The 16,919-nt window shown below is 35.4% G+C and overlaps 2 protein-coding genes across 2 annotated transcripts; one reads left to right on the top strand and one right to left on the bottom strand.

Annotated features, from left to right (window-relative positions):
* Window positions 1-584: 584 nt before the first annotated feature.
* On the top strand, window positions 585-3,574 carry LOC123257939 (D-alanine--D-alanine ligase; the record flags this gene model as incomplete). The annotated part of the gene is made up of 2 exons (XM_044717880.1): window positions 585-2,204; window positions 3,275-3,574. Coding segments are annotated over exons 1-2 (900 nt in total), but the record flags the coding sequence as incomplete, so codon positions are not given.
* Window positions 3,575-11,867: 8,293 nt separating this feature from the next.
* On the bottom strand, window positions 11,868-14,987 carry LOC123257940 (aconitate hydratase A-like; the record flags this gene model as incomplete). The annotated part of the gene is given in 3 exon segments (XM_044717881.1): window positions 11,868-13,288; window positions 13,406-14,096; window positions 14,098-14,987. Coding segments are annotated over 3 exon segments (2,457 nt in total), but the record flags the coding sequence as incomplete, so codon positions are not given.
* Window positions 14,988-16,919: the final 1,932 nt, after the last annotated feature.

The raw sequence follows: 16,919 nt of genomic DNA, 5'->3' as shown, positions 1-16,919 counted from the left end.
TCTAGCGATCCGTGTGTTTTTAGTATACTAAAAAACTTTATTGGTCCTATAGTTCTAGCCAAGCTTAACCATACTTCTAATTCTTTGTTGTTCAATTTATTTATCTTCATAAAAGGCTTGAATTTCTTATCAATTTAGTGTACCCAAGATAATGCAAATATACAGTGTTTTATGACGCATTTTGTTACAGATAAATGCATAAAATGTAAATATACGGACTGTGTGGAAGTATGTCCCGTTGACTGCTTCTATGAAGGTAAAAACATGCTCGTGATTAACCCAGATGAATGTATTGATTGCGGAGTGTGCATACCTGAGTGTCCAGTAGATGCAATTGTAACTGATGATTCCGTAAAAGATATTTTAGAACTAGATGAAGAGTTGCTGAGCAGCGAACAAAAAACTTTCAAGTCATTTTACAACATAAACGTAGAATACTCACAAAAATGGCCAAATATCACAGCTAAGAAGCAACCTCTCTATACTGCAGAAGAGTATAAGGAAAAAAAGGATAAAACAGCTTATTTTGATGAAAATTTAGAATAATACTGCTAAAGAGGAAGAAACTTTTTGTATTTCAGGGTTGTTGTTTTTGGTTGCTGAAAATAGTTGCGTTATCTAAGTTGTTATGCTGATAAATTAGTATCGATTAATTTAAGGATTAAGGAAAAAGGCTTATTGACTTTTGAAATATTTGATTATAAAACTAGCTGTTAGCATTAAATCTTGGGGGTAAGTTATGAGTATAAATAAAAGAGAAACCATTAAAAAGATTGAAGGGTTACTTTTTCAAGCGAACGGTAATCTTGAAAAAGCATGTGATCTATTATCAACAGTAGAGTTAACCGAAGATGATATTAAAATATTGCTGGAAGAGATGATAAAAGAGTATCATAGCTTATCTGAAAAGATTTCTTATAGTTGTGGAATTACTGCAGGCGGTGCACAAGATGCCAACGCAAACAGCTTCAACGAAGTTTTTAAGCTAGGTTCACAAGAGTTAGCATTAGCAATGATGTCAGATTTCAGAAAGTCTTATGATCAAGAATTATTTAAGAAATATAAAAAAGAAGAAATGTCTTATCCTGAAGGAGAAGGAATACAATTTATTAGAGAATTGAGAGTTCTAAGTAGAATACTTACTATATCTTTAATAAGGAAACTTGATGAAGTTTACAAGTTTACTCCAGAAGAAATTGAGCGTTTGAAGGAATATATGTTAGTTAGCAACTATGATACAAGCAAAAGTCTTTCTGATATAGACAAATATATGCATGCACTATCTGCCTTAATTAGAAACCCCTCACTTGATACAAAAAAGATATTTGAGCTAAATAATCGAATGATAATACACACTACAGCCTTAATTGATTTAGTAACTAGTGGAGTAGTGAAAAAAGAAGAAGCAAAAGAACAATCTGCTGAGGATTTAGAAAAGCTTATCTGTGAACAGTATAAAGGTGCAGCAAACAAGCCACTACCGTTGCCGAGCACGCTATTTGAAGTGGATAAAAAAAGTGCTTGAAGAAAGTTTATAGTTAGCCAAAGTAGGTATTTAATAAGCTTAATGTAACCATTATGTATGCTATATAGCAAAACATAGAATGCTTATGATTCCAACTATAGCAATTTTAAGTGGTGGATTTTCTTGTGAGAGAGAAATATCGCTTATGAGCGGAAAAGCAGTAAAGAAGGCGCTCGATAGCCTTTCATATAATGCAATAGAAATAGATGTTGACAGCAATATTGCTGAAAAGCTTAAAAAAATTAATCCGGGTCTTGCTTTTATCGCTCTGCATGGACCTTATGGTGAAGATGGCTGCATTCAAGGTTTATTGGAAATCTTAGGTATAAAATATACACACTCAGGAGTTATGGCTTCTGCCGTTGCTATAAATAAAGTGATGTCAAAGCATATATTTCGATCCCTTAATATCGACACTCCAAAAGGTTATGTAATTAGCCGAGAAGATGTACTAAAAAATAATATTAAAATCGATTATCCGTACGTCTTAAAACCAATTAATGAAGGTTCAAGTATTGGAGTGTACATAATTTTCTCGCACGAGGATTACTTAGAACTGAAAGATAATAGTTCTACTATAATGGAAAAGATGATCGTAGAAGAATACATACCGGGCATAGAGTTACATACTGCTGTATTGCTGGATGAAGCAATTGGCACTATAGAAGTACGACCAAAAAAAAAATTGTGTGCGTGGAGTCCCTACGCGCGAAAGAAGTGAAACTTCTTAGCGATATTCCAAAAAATGCATATTATTTCGTATAAAAGAAAAATAGCGGGAGGGAAAGGATAAAAATAAGGTGGAGTGACCAACACTTTCTTCAATTCACATTTTATAAATTTATTATAAAGCAAAGTCCAAATCAATGATCATCTCTGGGTTCTGACGGATTCATATCTATAATATTTACAATTGGATTATGATAACTAAAATACGATATGAAATGTCTTACATCTATTTTATCCATATTTCTCGCAAATACCGCATCAATAGTCGTACCTCCTTTTGTCGTCGGATCATTTCTTCCATTGATCATTTCTAATGAAAATTTCTCTCTGAGGAATGCCAGCAATGGTTCAGCTTCTGGCAATGAGAAATTGATATTAAAATCTCCCGCAAGGAGTACCGGTTGTTCGCTATACTCTACTGGCTCTCCGATAATCTCTGCGAGAGCTTGCGAACCTGCAGTTGACAACGGTAATAAAGCTTTACCGATAAACAATTAAAATTAAAATTTTTGCCAATCCAATTGATATTAATTTCAAGATGATATGATCCACAAGGTGCATCTGTTATGGACAATTGAAATATTCAAGAGAAACGTACCACCACATAACCTGGAATCCACTGTGTTATGCGTATTTTCACTGTCACTCATTTTATTGTTTGTTTGAATCACTATTCACTGTACTAATACTACAAGTAGTGCGTCAATATTATATAGAACACGAATTAATTATGGGAAACACTTTAATAACAAAATACGAGATAAGAATAAGAAAAAGAATTTTCGACACATAGGACGCTTGATGCACTCACGCATAGGCACTAATATTAGTCTAGTCGCCATAGCATGCGCCTGGCGATACCTTACTCTCATTCGCTCTCTCTCTCTCTCTCGCACTCTATCTTTCTCTTTTCCTCTTCTCCTTCCGAGTTGCGTTAAGCGTTCAACGCTATTCCCCCTCCACTGGAGCGTTAAACGTTTAACGCAACATTTTCCGGCGTCGTATAAGAAGTTTCACTTCAATAAATTCTATGATTATGAAGCAAAGTATACAGATGGATTTGCAGAACATATATTTCCTGCTAAAATTCCTGACAATATATATAAAATGACCTTGGAACACGCACTGAAAATACATCAATTTTTAGGATGCAAAACTATTTCCCGCTCAGATTTCCGTTATAATCCCAAAAATAACACTTTAAAAATGCTTGAGATTAATACACATCCTGGGTTTACTGAGTTATCGTTAGTGCCAGAAATTGCAAAATTGGCAAAAGGAATCAATTTTAATGAATTAGTTAAAATTATTATTGAAGATAGTTTGCAGCACAAAAATATTAGGGATTTAAGTCATGTTGAGCAGTATTACTAGAAGCCAAAGGAGTTTTTTGCGTAAGTGTGCCTTGGTTATTATCACAGCACTTTTTCTTACGCTAATACTTTACAGCTCACTTGATAAAATAATAAATCGATTTAATTACTACTTTACTTGGTATAATGACTGCCTATCTAGTTTATTACTCAGTAGTGGATTTTCAATCGACGAAGTAGTCGTGAGCGGCAATAAATTTACAAACAAAAAGGATATTCTAAGTTTGACAGATAGAACGCAACCTATCCTGTATATATCACTTTCAAAACTTGCCGGTAACATACAATCCGTAAGCAGGTGGATAAAACACGTAAGAGTTCACAGAATTTTGCCCAATACTCTACACATTAATATAGATGAGCATAAACCGTTTGCTCTCTGGAAAGATAATAACAAAACCTCGGTAATTGATTTTGAAGGTAAAGTGATCGTAGATGACTATCTAGTAGATGATCTTGTTGTAATTACAGGACAAAACTCGTTATCAAACCTAGAATTTGTTAGAGATGTGTTGGAGAGTAAAACTCAATTAAGAGACCACATTTCTTCTTTTGCTTATATAGGGAATAGAAGATGGAATATCATACTTGATAACGATTCCACAGTAAAACTGCCTAAAGATAACCCTTATAGTGCATGGGACTATTTAAACCACTTACACAATACAACTGATTTTACTTTCAGCGATTGGAGTATTATTGATATGCGTATTACTGATAAAATTTTTGTGAAGAGGTGATCTGCTGTAATCCAAGTAGCCCCTTTTCCTGTCATCCCAGTGCCCAGACACTGGAATCCCGCCGCGAACCGTCATACCGCGATTCATTCGCGGTATCTCTTAACATAGATCCCTTATTTAACCGCCATACCTTAACATAGATCCCGCTAACACGTAGCGGGATGACGAGGTTATCGTCATGTCACCGCGAACCGTCATACCGTCACGAACCGTCATATCGCGATTCATTCGCGGTATCTCAGCCGCTAACAAGAGATCCCGCTAACACGTAGCGGGATGACGAGGTTATCGTCATGTCACCGCGAACCGTCATACCGCGATTCATTCGCGGTATCTCAGCCGCTAACAAGAGATCCCGCTAACACGTAGCGGGATGACGGTTGTCGTTTAGCTATAAATATTTAAGAAATTTACCAAACGAAAAAAAAGGCAAAAGAAGCCCCGTGGTGCGAGTTTTGACTCTATATTACTGTAAGTGGCGCTGTAATAATGTGCTAACGCTTAAAATAAGCGCGATTTGGCTGAATGTAGAAAAAATAAAAAAGACATGCAGCCGCTATAATTTTATGTAATCCGCCAATAAATACCCTGAGTTTTTTACTGAATTTTGTCATTGAGCCTGCAGGTCAAAAACAAGTTTTGAGTCATAAATACCCTTAACACTACAATAAGGGGGCTGGCGGAGTTTGTCAAGGAATTTTTATGCAAGAGATCTATTGAAATGCCCCTGTAAAATTATACTATTAATTAGTACACTATAAATTTAAAATTATAGATATGTTAAGCAGATTGGTAATTTTGCTATTAGTTTTTATACTTCCTTTTTCTTCATACTCATACCAGTTTAGAACCAAAGCAAAGCAAGCAGTAGTCTTAGATTTAGCTTCAGACTCGTTCATTTTTGACCATAATTCTGATGAAAAAATGGCCCCATCTTCAATGAGCAAATTGATGACTTTATATATAGCCTTCGATTATCTAAAAGCTGGAATAATACACATGGAGGATAAATTTCGAGTAAGTAGAAAAGCGTGGGAAAGAAAAGGCTCTTCTATGTTTTTGAAAGAAGGTCAATTTGTTACAGTGAGAGAATTACTTGAAGGAATTACAATAGTTTCAGGTAATGATGCCTGCATAACACTAGCCGAGGGTATTGCAGGATCAGAAGAGAATTTTGTGGCTGAAATGAATGAGGTTGCACAAAATTTGAATCTGAATGACAGTCATTTTGTCAACTCAAGCGGGTGGCCAGATGGAGATCATTTTATGAGTGCAAAAGACTTGGTAATGCTGGCAAAAAGGATTTTCACTGATTTCCCTGAATATTATGATTTATTTTCTGAACAATATTTGACATATAACGAAATTGTACAAAAAAATAAAAATCTTCTACTTTTTCACGACATTGGGGTTGATGGCTTAAAAACCGGTTATACAAATGCTGGTGGTTACGGCATTGTAGCATCTGCAAAACGAAATGATAGGAGAATTTTTGCTGTTGTAAATGGTTTAAACACTGAGAAAGAGCGAATAGAAGAAGCAAAAAGACTGATACAATATTCCTTAAATCATTTTAACACCAAGAAAATATTCGCTCAGGATAGCGTAGTTGAGGAAGTAAATGTTCTCTATGGAAAAGATAAAAAAGTGCCTATTACAGTTGCAAACGATGTTACCATAACTTACAACCGCAAATTACATGACCAAATTAAGGTGCGTATTGAATATAAAGATATGATACCTGCACCAATTAAAAAAGGTCAAGAAGTGGGCAAAGTTTTTGTAGAAATACCAGGTATTGAGCAACAAACTACACCACTTTATGCAGCAAATGACGTGCAGGAATTGAATTTCGTAGAAAAGTTTTTTAGGATGTTGTTTTAAGTTTGATATTAAAGCAATTTCGAAAGAGAGATTTATTGCACTTTAGTGTAGTTTTAACTAACAATTTCTGTTACAATACAAGATTGAAGTGTTACGAAAATGTGCTGGTTATATTTGTTGCTGTCTAGTATCCTAGAGATACTGTGGGCTGTAACACTAAAGTTTAGTAACAGTTTTACTAAAGTTGTGCCTTCGATTGCAACATTGGTAATTATGATCATTAGCATTTATTTTTTATCTCTTGCAGCATGCTTTCTACCTATTAGAGTATGCTATGCAGTTTCCTCTGGAATATGCACAATTGGAATAACTATAATTGGTGCAACCACTTTCACAGAGAATATTAATTTATCTCAAGTTTTATGTATCGTTTTAATTGTAATAGGAACCATAGGGCTAAAGCTCTCTATTTAAACCTAAAGTTTATGCATGAATTGGATATATTTACTCTTATCGTCACTAATTGAAGTGTTCTGGGTCATAACACTTAAGCATAGTTGTGGATTTACTCATCTCGTACCATCAATAATTAGCATATTCTCCATGGCTCTTAGTACGTATTTACTTTCGCTCGCTACACGTTCTATACCTATCGGAGTATGCTATGCAATTTGGACTGGAGTGGGCGCTATAGGAGCTTCGATACTTGGAGTTTACCTATTTGATGAACCAGTTAATTTATTCGAAGTAATATGCTTTATTTTAGTTACATTCGGGATTATAGGATTAAAATTGTTTGATACTGCAAAACAAACTGTTGATAAAATGGAATAAAAGATCCCACTGGGATGAAAGAAGCAGATACTCCATATTGTCATGCAAATTGGAATCCAGACTTTTTTCTATATAGCATGGTGAAGACGGGAAACCGTAACCGTTCACACAATGGCGTCAACTTAAGGAAAAATGTCAGAGATTGTGTATAAAATTTCTCTCCAAATTTTTTATCATTAAATTATCCAAAGAGTGCAAGGGACAGCACTTTTGTTTCTGTTTTATTTCAACAAAGAAGTCTAAAATATGTCCTTTTTAGGTGAAATATGCAAAAAGGAAAAAACCTTATTCTACAAATTAAAAATATAATATACTCGAAAACTTTTCAGAAAATCCATTGTGTTGAGTTTTACACGAACAAGAAAACTTCCTTTTTCGACAGTATTTTCTATGATTTTAAAGTTAGTTAAAAAAAGTTTGGGAATAGAATGTGAACTTATGGAGCCATTGACATGTACCCTCAAAGCAAGCTTTTTCTAAAGCAAGGTATAAGATTTGCCATACAGGCTTTCAAGAATTTAAGCATCCAAACAGCCTATCAGGATGAACCTGAGTTGGAGAGGCTATAGACTTATTGCAGCAGATGGTTCTGGTATGAGATTACCCAGCTCTGGGGAAATTGTATCCGAGTTTGAACCAAATGGAACAACAGGCACCATTGGCAATTTGTTTGTTGATTTGTGTACTTCGCTGATTTGTAGTGCTCGTCTTGCAGCTTGGAATATAGGTGAACAAACGTTGGCGGCAGAGCAATTACCCGAAGTTATCACTCAAATGCGTTTATTAAATCAAGAGAAATTATTATTTATCTATGATCGTCTTCAGTAAAATTCATTCAGCAGCATTATGATTTGGAAGTAGATTTTATTTTTCGCTTGCAAAAAAGAAATTATAGTAAGCTATGGGAACGCTGGCGAATTAGATTTTGATTTTATATTAGAAAATGAAAAGCTAAAAAATAAAATGAAAGGACAGAAAGTAAGAGTTATAGTGCTGACATTAGCCAACTGAGAAACAGAGTTTTTGACCGAGACTTTGGAGCAAAGCTTATGTGTTAAGGTGGCACATAGAGGAAACGACTCAAAGTAGGAGCAGAGTTAGAGAATTTTTCTGGAGAGGCTGTATTACAAGAATTTTGGGCAAACTTGGTCATGTGCAATATATTATCGCTTCATATATGTGATGCACAAGGGCCTTGGAACCCAGATCAAATTACTGAGTATCGTTTAAATTTTTCAGTTTTATTTGGTGTAATGAGGCAGAAACTCTATCAGGTACTTATTGCGCCAAAAAACTTTCAAGCCCTTTTTAAGTATACGCGCTAAAGTTAAAATCCGACCGGGACAGCCGCAATAAAGTAGATAAGCCTAAACGCCATCATGTCTTTAGGAGAGTTTGCTAATGAAAGTTCTTAAGTTGACGCCATTGGCTGAACGGATACGATTTATTTCAGTGCATGAGCTGGTCCTTTTCGGATTTTAGCGCTGTGTACATAACTGCACGAACGTCTAGTTTAGGGGTAAGAAAAATTAGGGCCCGCAAATTAATCCAAACACATAAGTGTAGTGTTACCACCAAATGCTGTAGTGTTAACACTTACAACTTTTTCTGTAGAAAAACGCTGTAAATAATGAGGACCACCAGCTTTTGGCCCAGTGCCAGATAGTCCTCTACCACCAAATGGTTGTATCCCAACTGCTGCACCTATCTGGTTACGGTTGATGTAGACATTTCCAACTGATATTTTTTTACTTATAGTGTCAATTTGACTTTGTATACGACTCTGCAAAGAAAACGTAAGCCCATATCCAGTACTATTTATATCACTTATAACTTCATTTAATTGTGACTTGTTAAAACGTATGATATGTAAAATAGGACCAAATACTTCTTGCTTTAATTGCGAAATTTTTTGTATCTCATAAATATATGGAGGAAAGAAATAACCATTATGAGAATTTGTATCCATGGGTACTTTAAATAACAGATTTGAATCTTTATCCTCTGACATTTTTTGCGTATGTTGAGTGAGCATATCGATAGATGCTTTATCAATTATTGGACCAATATCAGTACTAAGTTGTATTGGGTCACCAATCTTGAGTTCTTGCGCTGCACCGCATATCATTTTTATCTGCTTCTCTGCTATGTCCTCTTGAATAAACAGCACTCTAAGCGCAGAACAGCGTTGGCCAGCGCTGCGAAACGCAGAAAGCAAAACATCCGTAGTCACTTGCTCTAAGAGAGCAGAGCTATCAACTATCATAGCATTGAGCCCTCCTGTTTCAGCAATAAGTGGTACGATAGGACCATCCCTATTTGCAAGCATTTTATTGATTATTTGAGCAGTTTGTGTTGAGCCAGTAAAAGCTACTCCGGCAATTCTATTGTCTGGAACTAATATTTTGCCTAAATATCCACCATCCCCAGGAATGAGGTGTAACACATTCTTTGGTATCCCAGCTTCATGTAGTATCTTAACAGCTTCGTAGGCAATAATCGGCGTTTGCTCTGCCGGTTTTGCCAGCACTGCATTACCTGCTGCAAGTGCAGCTGAGACCTGCCCAATGAAGATAGCGAGCGGAAAATTCCACGGTGATATGCATAAGAAAACTCCTCTGCCTTCAAAAAAGATGAAGTTATCTTCACCTGTTGGGCCCGGCAATTTTTTCCAGTCGCTCAGTTCATTTTTTGCTATCATTGCATAATAACGCAGAAAGTCGATTGCCTCTCTTACTTCTGCTATTGCATCGGATAAAATTTTTCCTGCTTCCACAATCAGAATGTAAATTAACTCTTTCATCCTTTCCTCAAGCAAATCTGCAGCTTTTTCAAGGCATTTAGCGCGCTCTTCTGCTGAAACATTCTGCCACTTAGCAAAAGCACTATGTGCTATTTCAAGAGCGTTTAAAGCTTGATCGCTTGTTGCACTTGACACTTCTCCAATTACATTTTCCAAATGTGCAGGATTCACTACTTCGATAAATTCAGCATTATCAAATAGTGCTTTTCCATCAATTATTGGTCCAACTTGCCACTTTTTTTCACTAAAACCCTTTATATCATCTGCAAATTGTGAGACTATCACAGAATCACTAATATCCATCCCCAAGGAATTTTTTCTTTCTGGTCCCAAAATATCTTGTGGTAATGGAATGCCTGGATGAGGTTCATAATTAAAATTTATAGCTTTTTCCAGTGGATCTGAAATTAACTCATCGATTTTAACGTTAGGATTACTTATTTGATTAACAAACGAACTATTAGCTCCATTTTCAAGAAGGCGTCTTATAAGATAAGGCAACAAGTCACTATGTTCCCCAACGGGTGCGTAGACACGACAGCTAACATTTGTTGCAAGCTCTGACATTGCATAATCATATAAGTCTTTTGCCATTCCATGTAAGCGTTGAAATTCAAATCCAGGGTGGTTTTTATCAGCAAGTTCCATGATAGAAGCAAAAGTATAGACGTTATGAGTTCCAAAGCATGGGTAAAAGCTGTTTGGTTTACTCAAAAGTTTCTGTGCGCACACGAGGTAAGATACGTCAGTATAGCTTTTTCTTGTAAATACTGAGTAATCATTTAATCCCAATTCTTGCGTACACTTGATTTCTGAATCCCAATATGCACCTTTTACAAGCCTCACCATAATTTTGTGCTTTGATCGAATAGCAACATCCTCTACAAAGTCAAGAACAGATAAAGCACGTTTTTGATATGCTTGTACAGCCAAGCCGAGCCCTTCCCACTCAGAAAGTGATTCATCAAGCCGTAATTGTTCAAACAAGATTAAGGAAATTTCAAGCCTTTCTGTTTCTTCTGCGTCTATGCATAGTGAAATGTTGTATTTTTTTGCCTCGCGGCAGAGCTCTAAAACCTTAGTGAATATCTCACCAGCAATTCGGCCAAATTGACTAAATTCATAACGTGGGTGTAAAGCAGAAAGTTTGATTGAAATTCCATGGGATTTAAAACAATCATTTATTTCAGTGGATTCACCTATAGCTTTTATTGAGTGCATGTACGAATTAAAATACTCTTCTGCATCCTCAGTTGTGTGAGCAGCTTCGCCAAGCATATCAAAAGAGTATAAAAACTTACTATTGTCATCTAGTTTTGCGTACCTTAAAGCTTCTTCTATGGTTTCTCCAACAACAAAATGATTACCAAGCATAGACATTGCTTGTTTTACTGCTTTGCGAATGATCGGTTCTCCTAAATTCTTAAGTAACTTAGAAATTGCGTAATAGAACTTCGAATCGCCTTCATTATCTCTCAATATACTGCTACCTATCATTAAACTCCACATGGAAGCATTGACGAACAATGAAGAAGAATATCCTAAATATTTACTCCATTCTTGATTGGCAATTTTATCTTTGATTAGCTCGTCTATTGTATAATCATCTGGTATTCTAAGTAGTGACTCAGCAAGACACATAAGCGCTATTCCTTCATCATTGGAAAGCGAGTATTGCTGCATAAAGGAATCTACAATACTTAATTTATTGTGTTTGATTTTTTCAATAACTTGTTTTGCAATATTATAAATTCTATTTTTTGAATCAGCCGAAAGCTCTGCTTTTTCTACAAGATAACGTATATAACTCTTTTCATCAGTACGATAAAATCCTTGTAAACGTTTTCTGAGTTCATTAGGTTCTTGTATAGAGCTTATCATATATAATTATCTCCAAAAAATACTCCGACACCATATGTATGGTGAAATTATATCATAACTTTGCGCAGAGCAAATTGCTATTTACAAAGGGATCAGGGCTGGCTAAAAGAAGTCCATGCAATAACTTCACTAAATCAAAAAGATTGTGCAAGTATGTAGCTCAACACTCCACCACACATCAAGTATTTAGTCTCAGTTGCGGTTTGTACACAGCATTTGAGTTGAATTGATTGCCTTGAATTATCCTTTCTTTTGATGATACATTCTAGATTTCCACCTGGCACTATTTCACCTTTTATGCTTATTACCTTACTACCATCAAATATCTTTCTGGTTATTCCATTTTGAAATACAAGTGGAAGAACACCCATACCAACTAAGTTGGACCTATGTATACGCTCAAAGCTTTCTGCAATGACAACTTTAACCCCCAACAATAAAGTACCCTTTGCTGCCCAATCCCTACTTGAACCTGTGCCATATTCTTTTCCTGCAACAATGATTAGAGGTACATTATTTTCCTTGTAACGCATTGCTGCATCAAAAATTGACATAATTTCTTGAGAAGGAATATATTTTGTATATCCACCTTCGGTGCTAACCATTTCATTTTTTATTCTAATGTTAGTAAAAGTGCCACGCATCATTACATTGTGGTTACCACGACGAGATCCATACGAATTAAAGTCCTGTGGCTCAATTCCAAGATTTTTTAAATATATACCTGCAGGACTACTTGAGGCAATATTTCCAGCAGGGGAAATGTGATCAGTGGTTATGCTATCGCCAAACATTGCCAATATTTGTGCACCTTTTATATCGATTTTATTATTTTTAGGTGATAAATTATCAAAATAAGGCGGATTTTGTATGTAAGTGCTGTTTGCATCCCAATTATAGATTTCACTTTTTTCACACTTTATCTTTCGCCAATGTTTATCACCAGAAAAAACATCCTTATACTTTTGTATGAACATCTCACGTGTTACCACATTTTTAACACAATCTTCGATTTCATTATTTGTTGGCCATATATCCTTGAGGTATACGTCACTTCCATTCTTATCTTTGCATATAGGATCTTTTGTCAAATCAATTTGCACAGTGCCTGCAAGTGCATATGCAACAATAAGTGGCGGAGATGCCAAGTAATTAGCTTTGACTAACGGATGAATTCTTCCTTCAAAGTTACGATTGCCAGATAAAACTGCAGCAACGGTTAAGTTTTTGTTTTTAATGCCATCTTCTATATCTTTATTGAGTGGACCAGAATTCCCAATGCAAGTTGTGCAACCATATCCAACTAGATTAAAACCCAAAGCATTTAGATCTACCTGCAATCCAGACTTTTCTAAATATTCTGTTACAACTTGTGACCCTGGAGCAAGAGAAGTTTTAACCCAAGGCTTTGATTTTAATCCAAGTTTAATTGCATTACGAGCTACAAGACCTGCAGCAATCATCACACTTGGATTTGAAGTATTAGTGCAGCTTGTTATTGCTGCAATAACTACACTTCCATCTTGGAGTTTATCGCTTTCCTTTGACTCATTAACTGAAAATGATTTAGAAAAAGACTCTGCCACTTGTGAAAGAAAAACCTTATCTTGTGGTCTTTTAGGACCAGCCATTACTGGCTTCACGCTCGATAAATCAAGTTCTAGTGCGTCAAAAAATGCTAACTCGTCACTACTACGCCACAGTCCTTGCTCTTTCGCATAAGCCTCAACTAGCTTAATCAGCTTTTCTGGCCTTCCGGTTAAGCTTAAATAATCTAGCGTTTTTTGATCAATTGGAAAAAATCCACAAGTTGCGCCATACTCCGGGGCCATGTTTGCTATAGTGGCTCTATCTGCCAAAGATAAATAATCTAAACCATCACCATAAAATTCTACAAACTTACCAACAACGCCTTTTGTTCTTAGGATATTGGTAACCGTCAGCACTAAATCGGTCGCAGTTACTCCTTCCGACAATCTGCCAATTAATTTAAATCCAACTACTTCTGGAATCACCATACTAATTGGTTGACCAAGCATCACAGACTCAGCTTCTATGCCTCCAACACCCCAACCAAGAACTGATAATCCGTTAACCATTGTAGTATGGCTGTCAGTACCAACTAAAGTATCAGGATATATGACTCCATCATTATTACACACAACTTGCGCTAAATATTCAAGATTCACTTGGTGGCAAATCCCTGTGCCAGGCGGCACTACTCTAAAATTTGTGAAGGACGATTCTCCCCACTTTAAAAATTGATATCTCTCCAAATTTCTTTTTACTTCTAACTCAACATTCTTACTGAATGCGGAAACACTTCCATAACTATCTACTTGAACAGAATGGTCAATCACAAGATCAACCGGTACAGACGGATTTACATATATTGCTTGGGTTTCCTCCATTTTTCTTAACATAGTCCCGCATTGAAGCTAGATCAACAACAGCAGGAACCCCTGTAAAATCTTGCATCAACACCCTTGCTGGTTTATAGCTAATTTCGTGATTAGTGTGTTTATTAACGCAGTCTGCTAGTACTCTTATGTCATCTAGCTTTACGTTTACTCCATCTTCATTGCGCAATAAACTTTCAAGCAGAACCTTAAGTGAGTAAGGCAATTTAGTCACATCTATTCCTAAAAATTCACTAGCACTACTTAGGCTAAAATAGTTGTATGACTTCCCGTCAATGTTTAAAGTCGTTTTTGCATTTAAAGAATTGTTCATCCTATCACACTATATTAGTTAAAATTGGAATTACTACCGTTACTTTTTTGTTGTTGACCTTGCTGCTCATACATAGTTTCAAAATCTATAGGATCTAGCATCAGTGGGGGAAATCCACCACTACTTGTAACTCTTGCAATTATTTCTCTTGCAAAAGGGAAAAGAAAAGTAGGTCCGCCAATAAACAAAGCTTGTCTTACCTCTTCCTCACTCAACTCTTTTAAATTTTCTATTGAAAAAATGCCACAATATTTCGTCTCACAAATGAAAGCTACACCATCTTTTATGCCTTCATCTTTTACCGTTGCTTTGACTTCTATATGCAAAGTAATTTCATGAAAAGATTTTTCTTCATTCACTTCTTCTTTGTTTTTCGTCCCTTCTAATTTTGCTGAATTGATATTAACCATTACATTAATATCTGGAGCTTTACTAGAGGAAAGGAATGGCGAATTCGGATTCTCAAATGATAGATCTTTAACATATTGACCGTGAATTCTCATTTTTTGTTGTGGCATTTCTTACGTCTCCTTTAATTAAGTTGAGATATTTAATACTTTCTTATATAATATATTCATTTACAAACGAATAGCAAACCTGATTATAAGTTGATATGAAAAACATATTTTCATTAATAATTAATAATGTTCGGATACTTTATATGCCAAGGAGTTGAGTTACTATGATAGAGCTTGTAATATATGCTTTATTAGCGGCGTTCATTTTTTCACGTTTGTATAATTCTTTAGGAAGATCAGCCAACCTCAACCTAAAAAAGCTAACTAGTGTATTGGATGTAAGCCGAAGTAGAGAAGACGTAGTAGAAAACATTGAGGGTTACATTGATAGCAATGATGAAAATTCAATAAAAGTTACTTATGAACAAATATTAAAAAAAAATAAAGATTTTTCTATTTCCCACTTTATAGAAGGTTCAAGCATAGCTTTTGAATTAATAATAAAGTATTTCAATCAAGGAAATTTGTCTCAGTTAAAACCACTTCTCGATAAAGACTTATATGATAATTTTGCAGAGAAGATTAAACATCGTAAAGAGGTGCACGAGTCTATCATTGTTTCTATCGTTTCACAAAAGATTTTAGAAATAAAGCTAGTAAAAAATGTAGTGTTTATTGCAGTATATTTCCTTTCAGAGCAAATTAACTTCGTTAAGAACAATGAAGGAGATATCATATCAGGTAGTACATCCACTATTAATAAAGTTGAGGATGTATGGCAATTCAAAAAAAATGTTAATTCATCAGACCCAAGCTGGTTGCTTGTTTCTATTCACTATAAAAAGACAAGTAACGATAAGACAAATGACAAGTAAGATTAGTTTTATTTAGAGTTAACCATGGAAAGCAAGCTACGCGAACTAGTACTTGACACTGAAACGACAGGTCTTGACACTGAATCTGGTCATCGAATTATTGAAATAGGGTGTGTGGAATTAATTAATCGTATTCCAACAGGTAAAGTATTCCATCGGTACCTTAACCCAGAAAGAGATATACCTTATCACTCGTTTAAGATTCACGGTATTAGTGAAGAATTTTTAGAAGATAAACCATTATTTTCAGATGTTGCACTTGAATTTCTTGACTTTATATCTAATGATATTTTGGTAATTCACAACGCTGAATTCGATGTTAAGTTCCTTAACATGGAGCTAAGCAAGCTGAATGCTGGGTTAATTTCCTCAGATAGAGTGCTAGATACATTACCTCTTGCGAGGAAAAAATTCGCAGGATCACCTGCTTCTTTGAATGCATTATGTAAGCGTTTTGATATATCGCTAGAGAATAGAGAATTGCACGGAGCACTAGTTGATGCTCAATTGCTTGCAAAGGTATATGTTGAACTTACAGGAGGGTTACAAACCTTTCTGTTTGATAATGAATGCAATCAGGACAGTAACTCTACATTCGTTCAGCATAAAGTGCGTAATCTAACTCCCAGAGAACATTCACCAAATAGTGAAGAAATTGATGAACATAAGAAACTGTTAGACAAAATTAACAATACACTTTGGAATAAATATATTGAATAGGTCAACTAATAAAGATACAATTTAATTTTACTGAGAGCACCCTAATGGTAAGGTTTATAAGATTGTTATCTAATGTGCTAGCAGCATTAGCAGTTGTTTTTTTAGGTTATTGTTATTTCACTAAAAAAGGCATATTTGCCCCAGCAGCGATTCACAACGCAGAAGTTAAGATAGGCGGAGATTTTTCTTTAATTAATCAGGACGGACAGATCCTGCGCAGTAGTGATTTTAAAGATAAATACATGATGATTTTCTTTGGGTTTTCCTCATGCAAAAGAATTTGCCCTATGAACCTTGGGATAATTTCAGAAACACTTGCAAGGTTAGATGAGAAAACTAACAACAAGCTACAAACATTTTTTATCACAGTTGATCCTGAGCGCGATAGCACGGAAAGACTTAAAGAATTTCAGCAGCAATTTGA

Source organism: Drosophila ananassae (genome assembly GCF_017639315.1).
Source record: "Drosophila ananassae strain 14024-0371.13 chromosome 4 unlocalized genomic scaffold, ASM1763931v2 tig00000077, whole genome shotgun sequence".
Lineage (NCBI taxonomy): Eukaryota > Metazoa > Arthropoda > Insecta > Diptera > Drosophilidae > Drosophila > Drosophila ananassae.
This window is presented reverse-complemented; position numbering and strand designations above follow the sequence as displayed.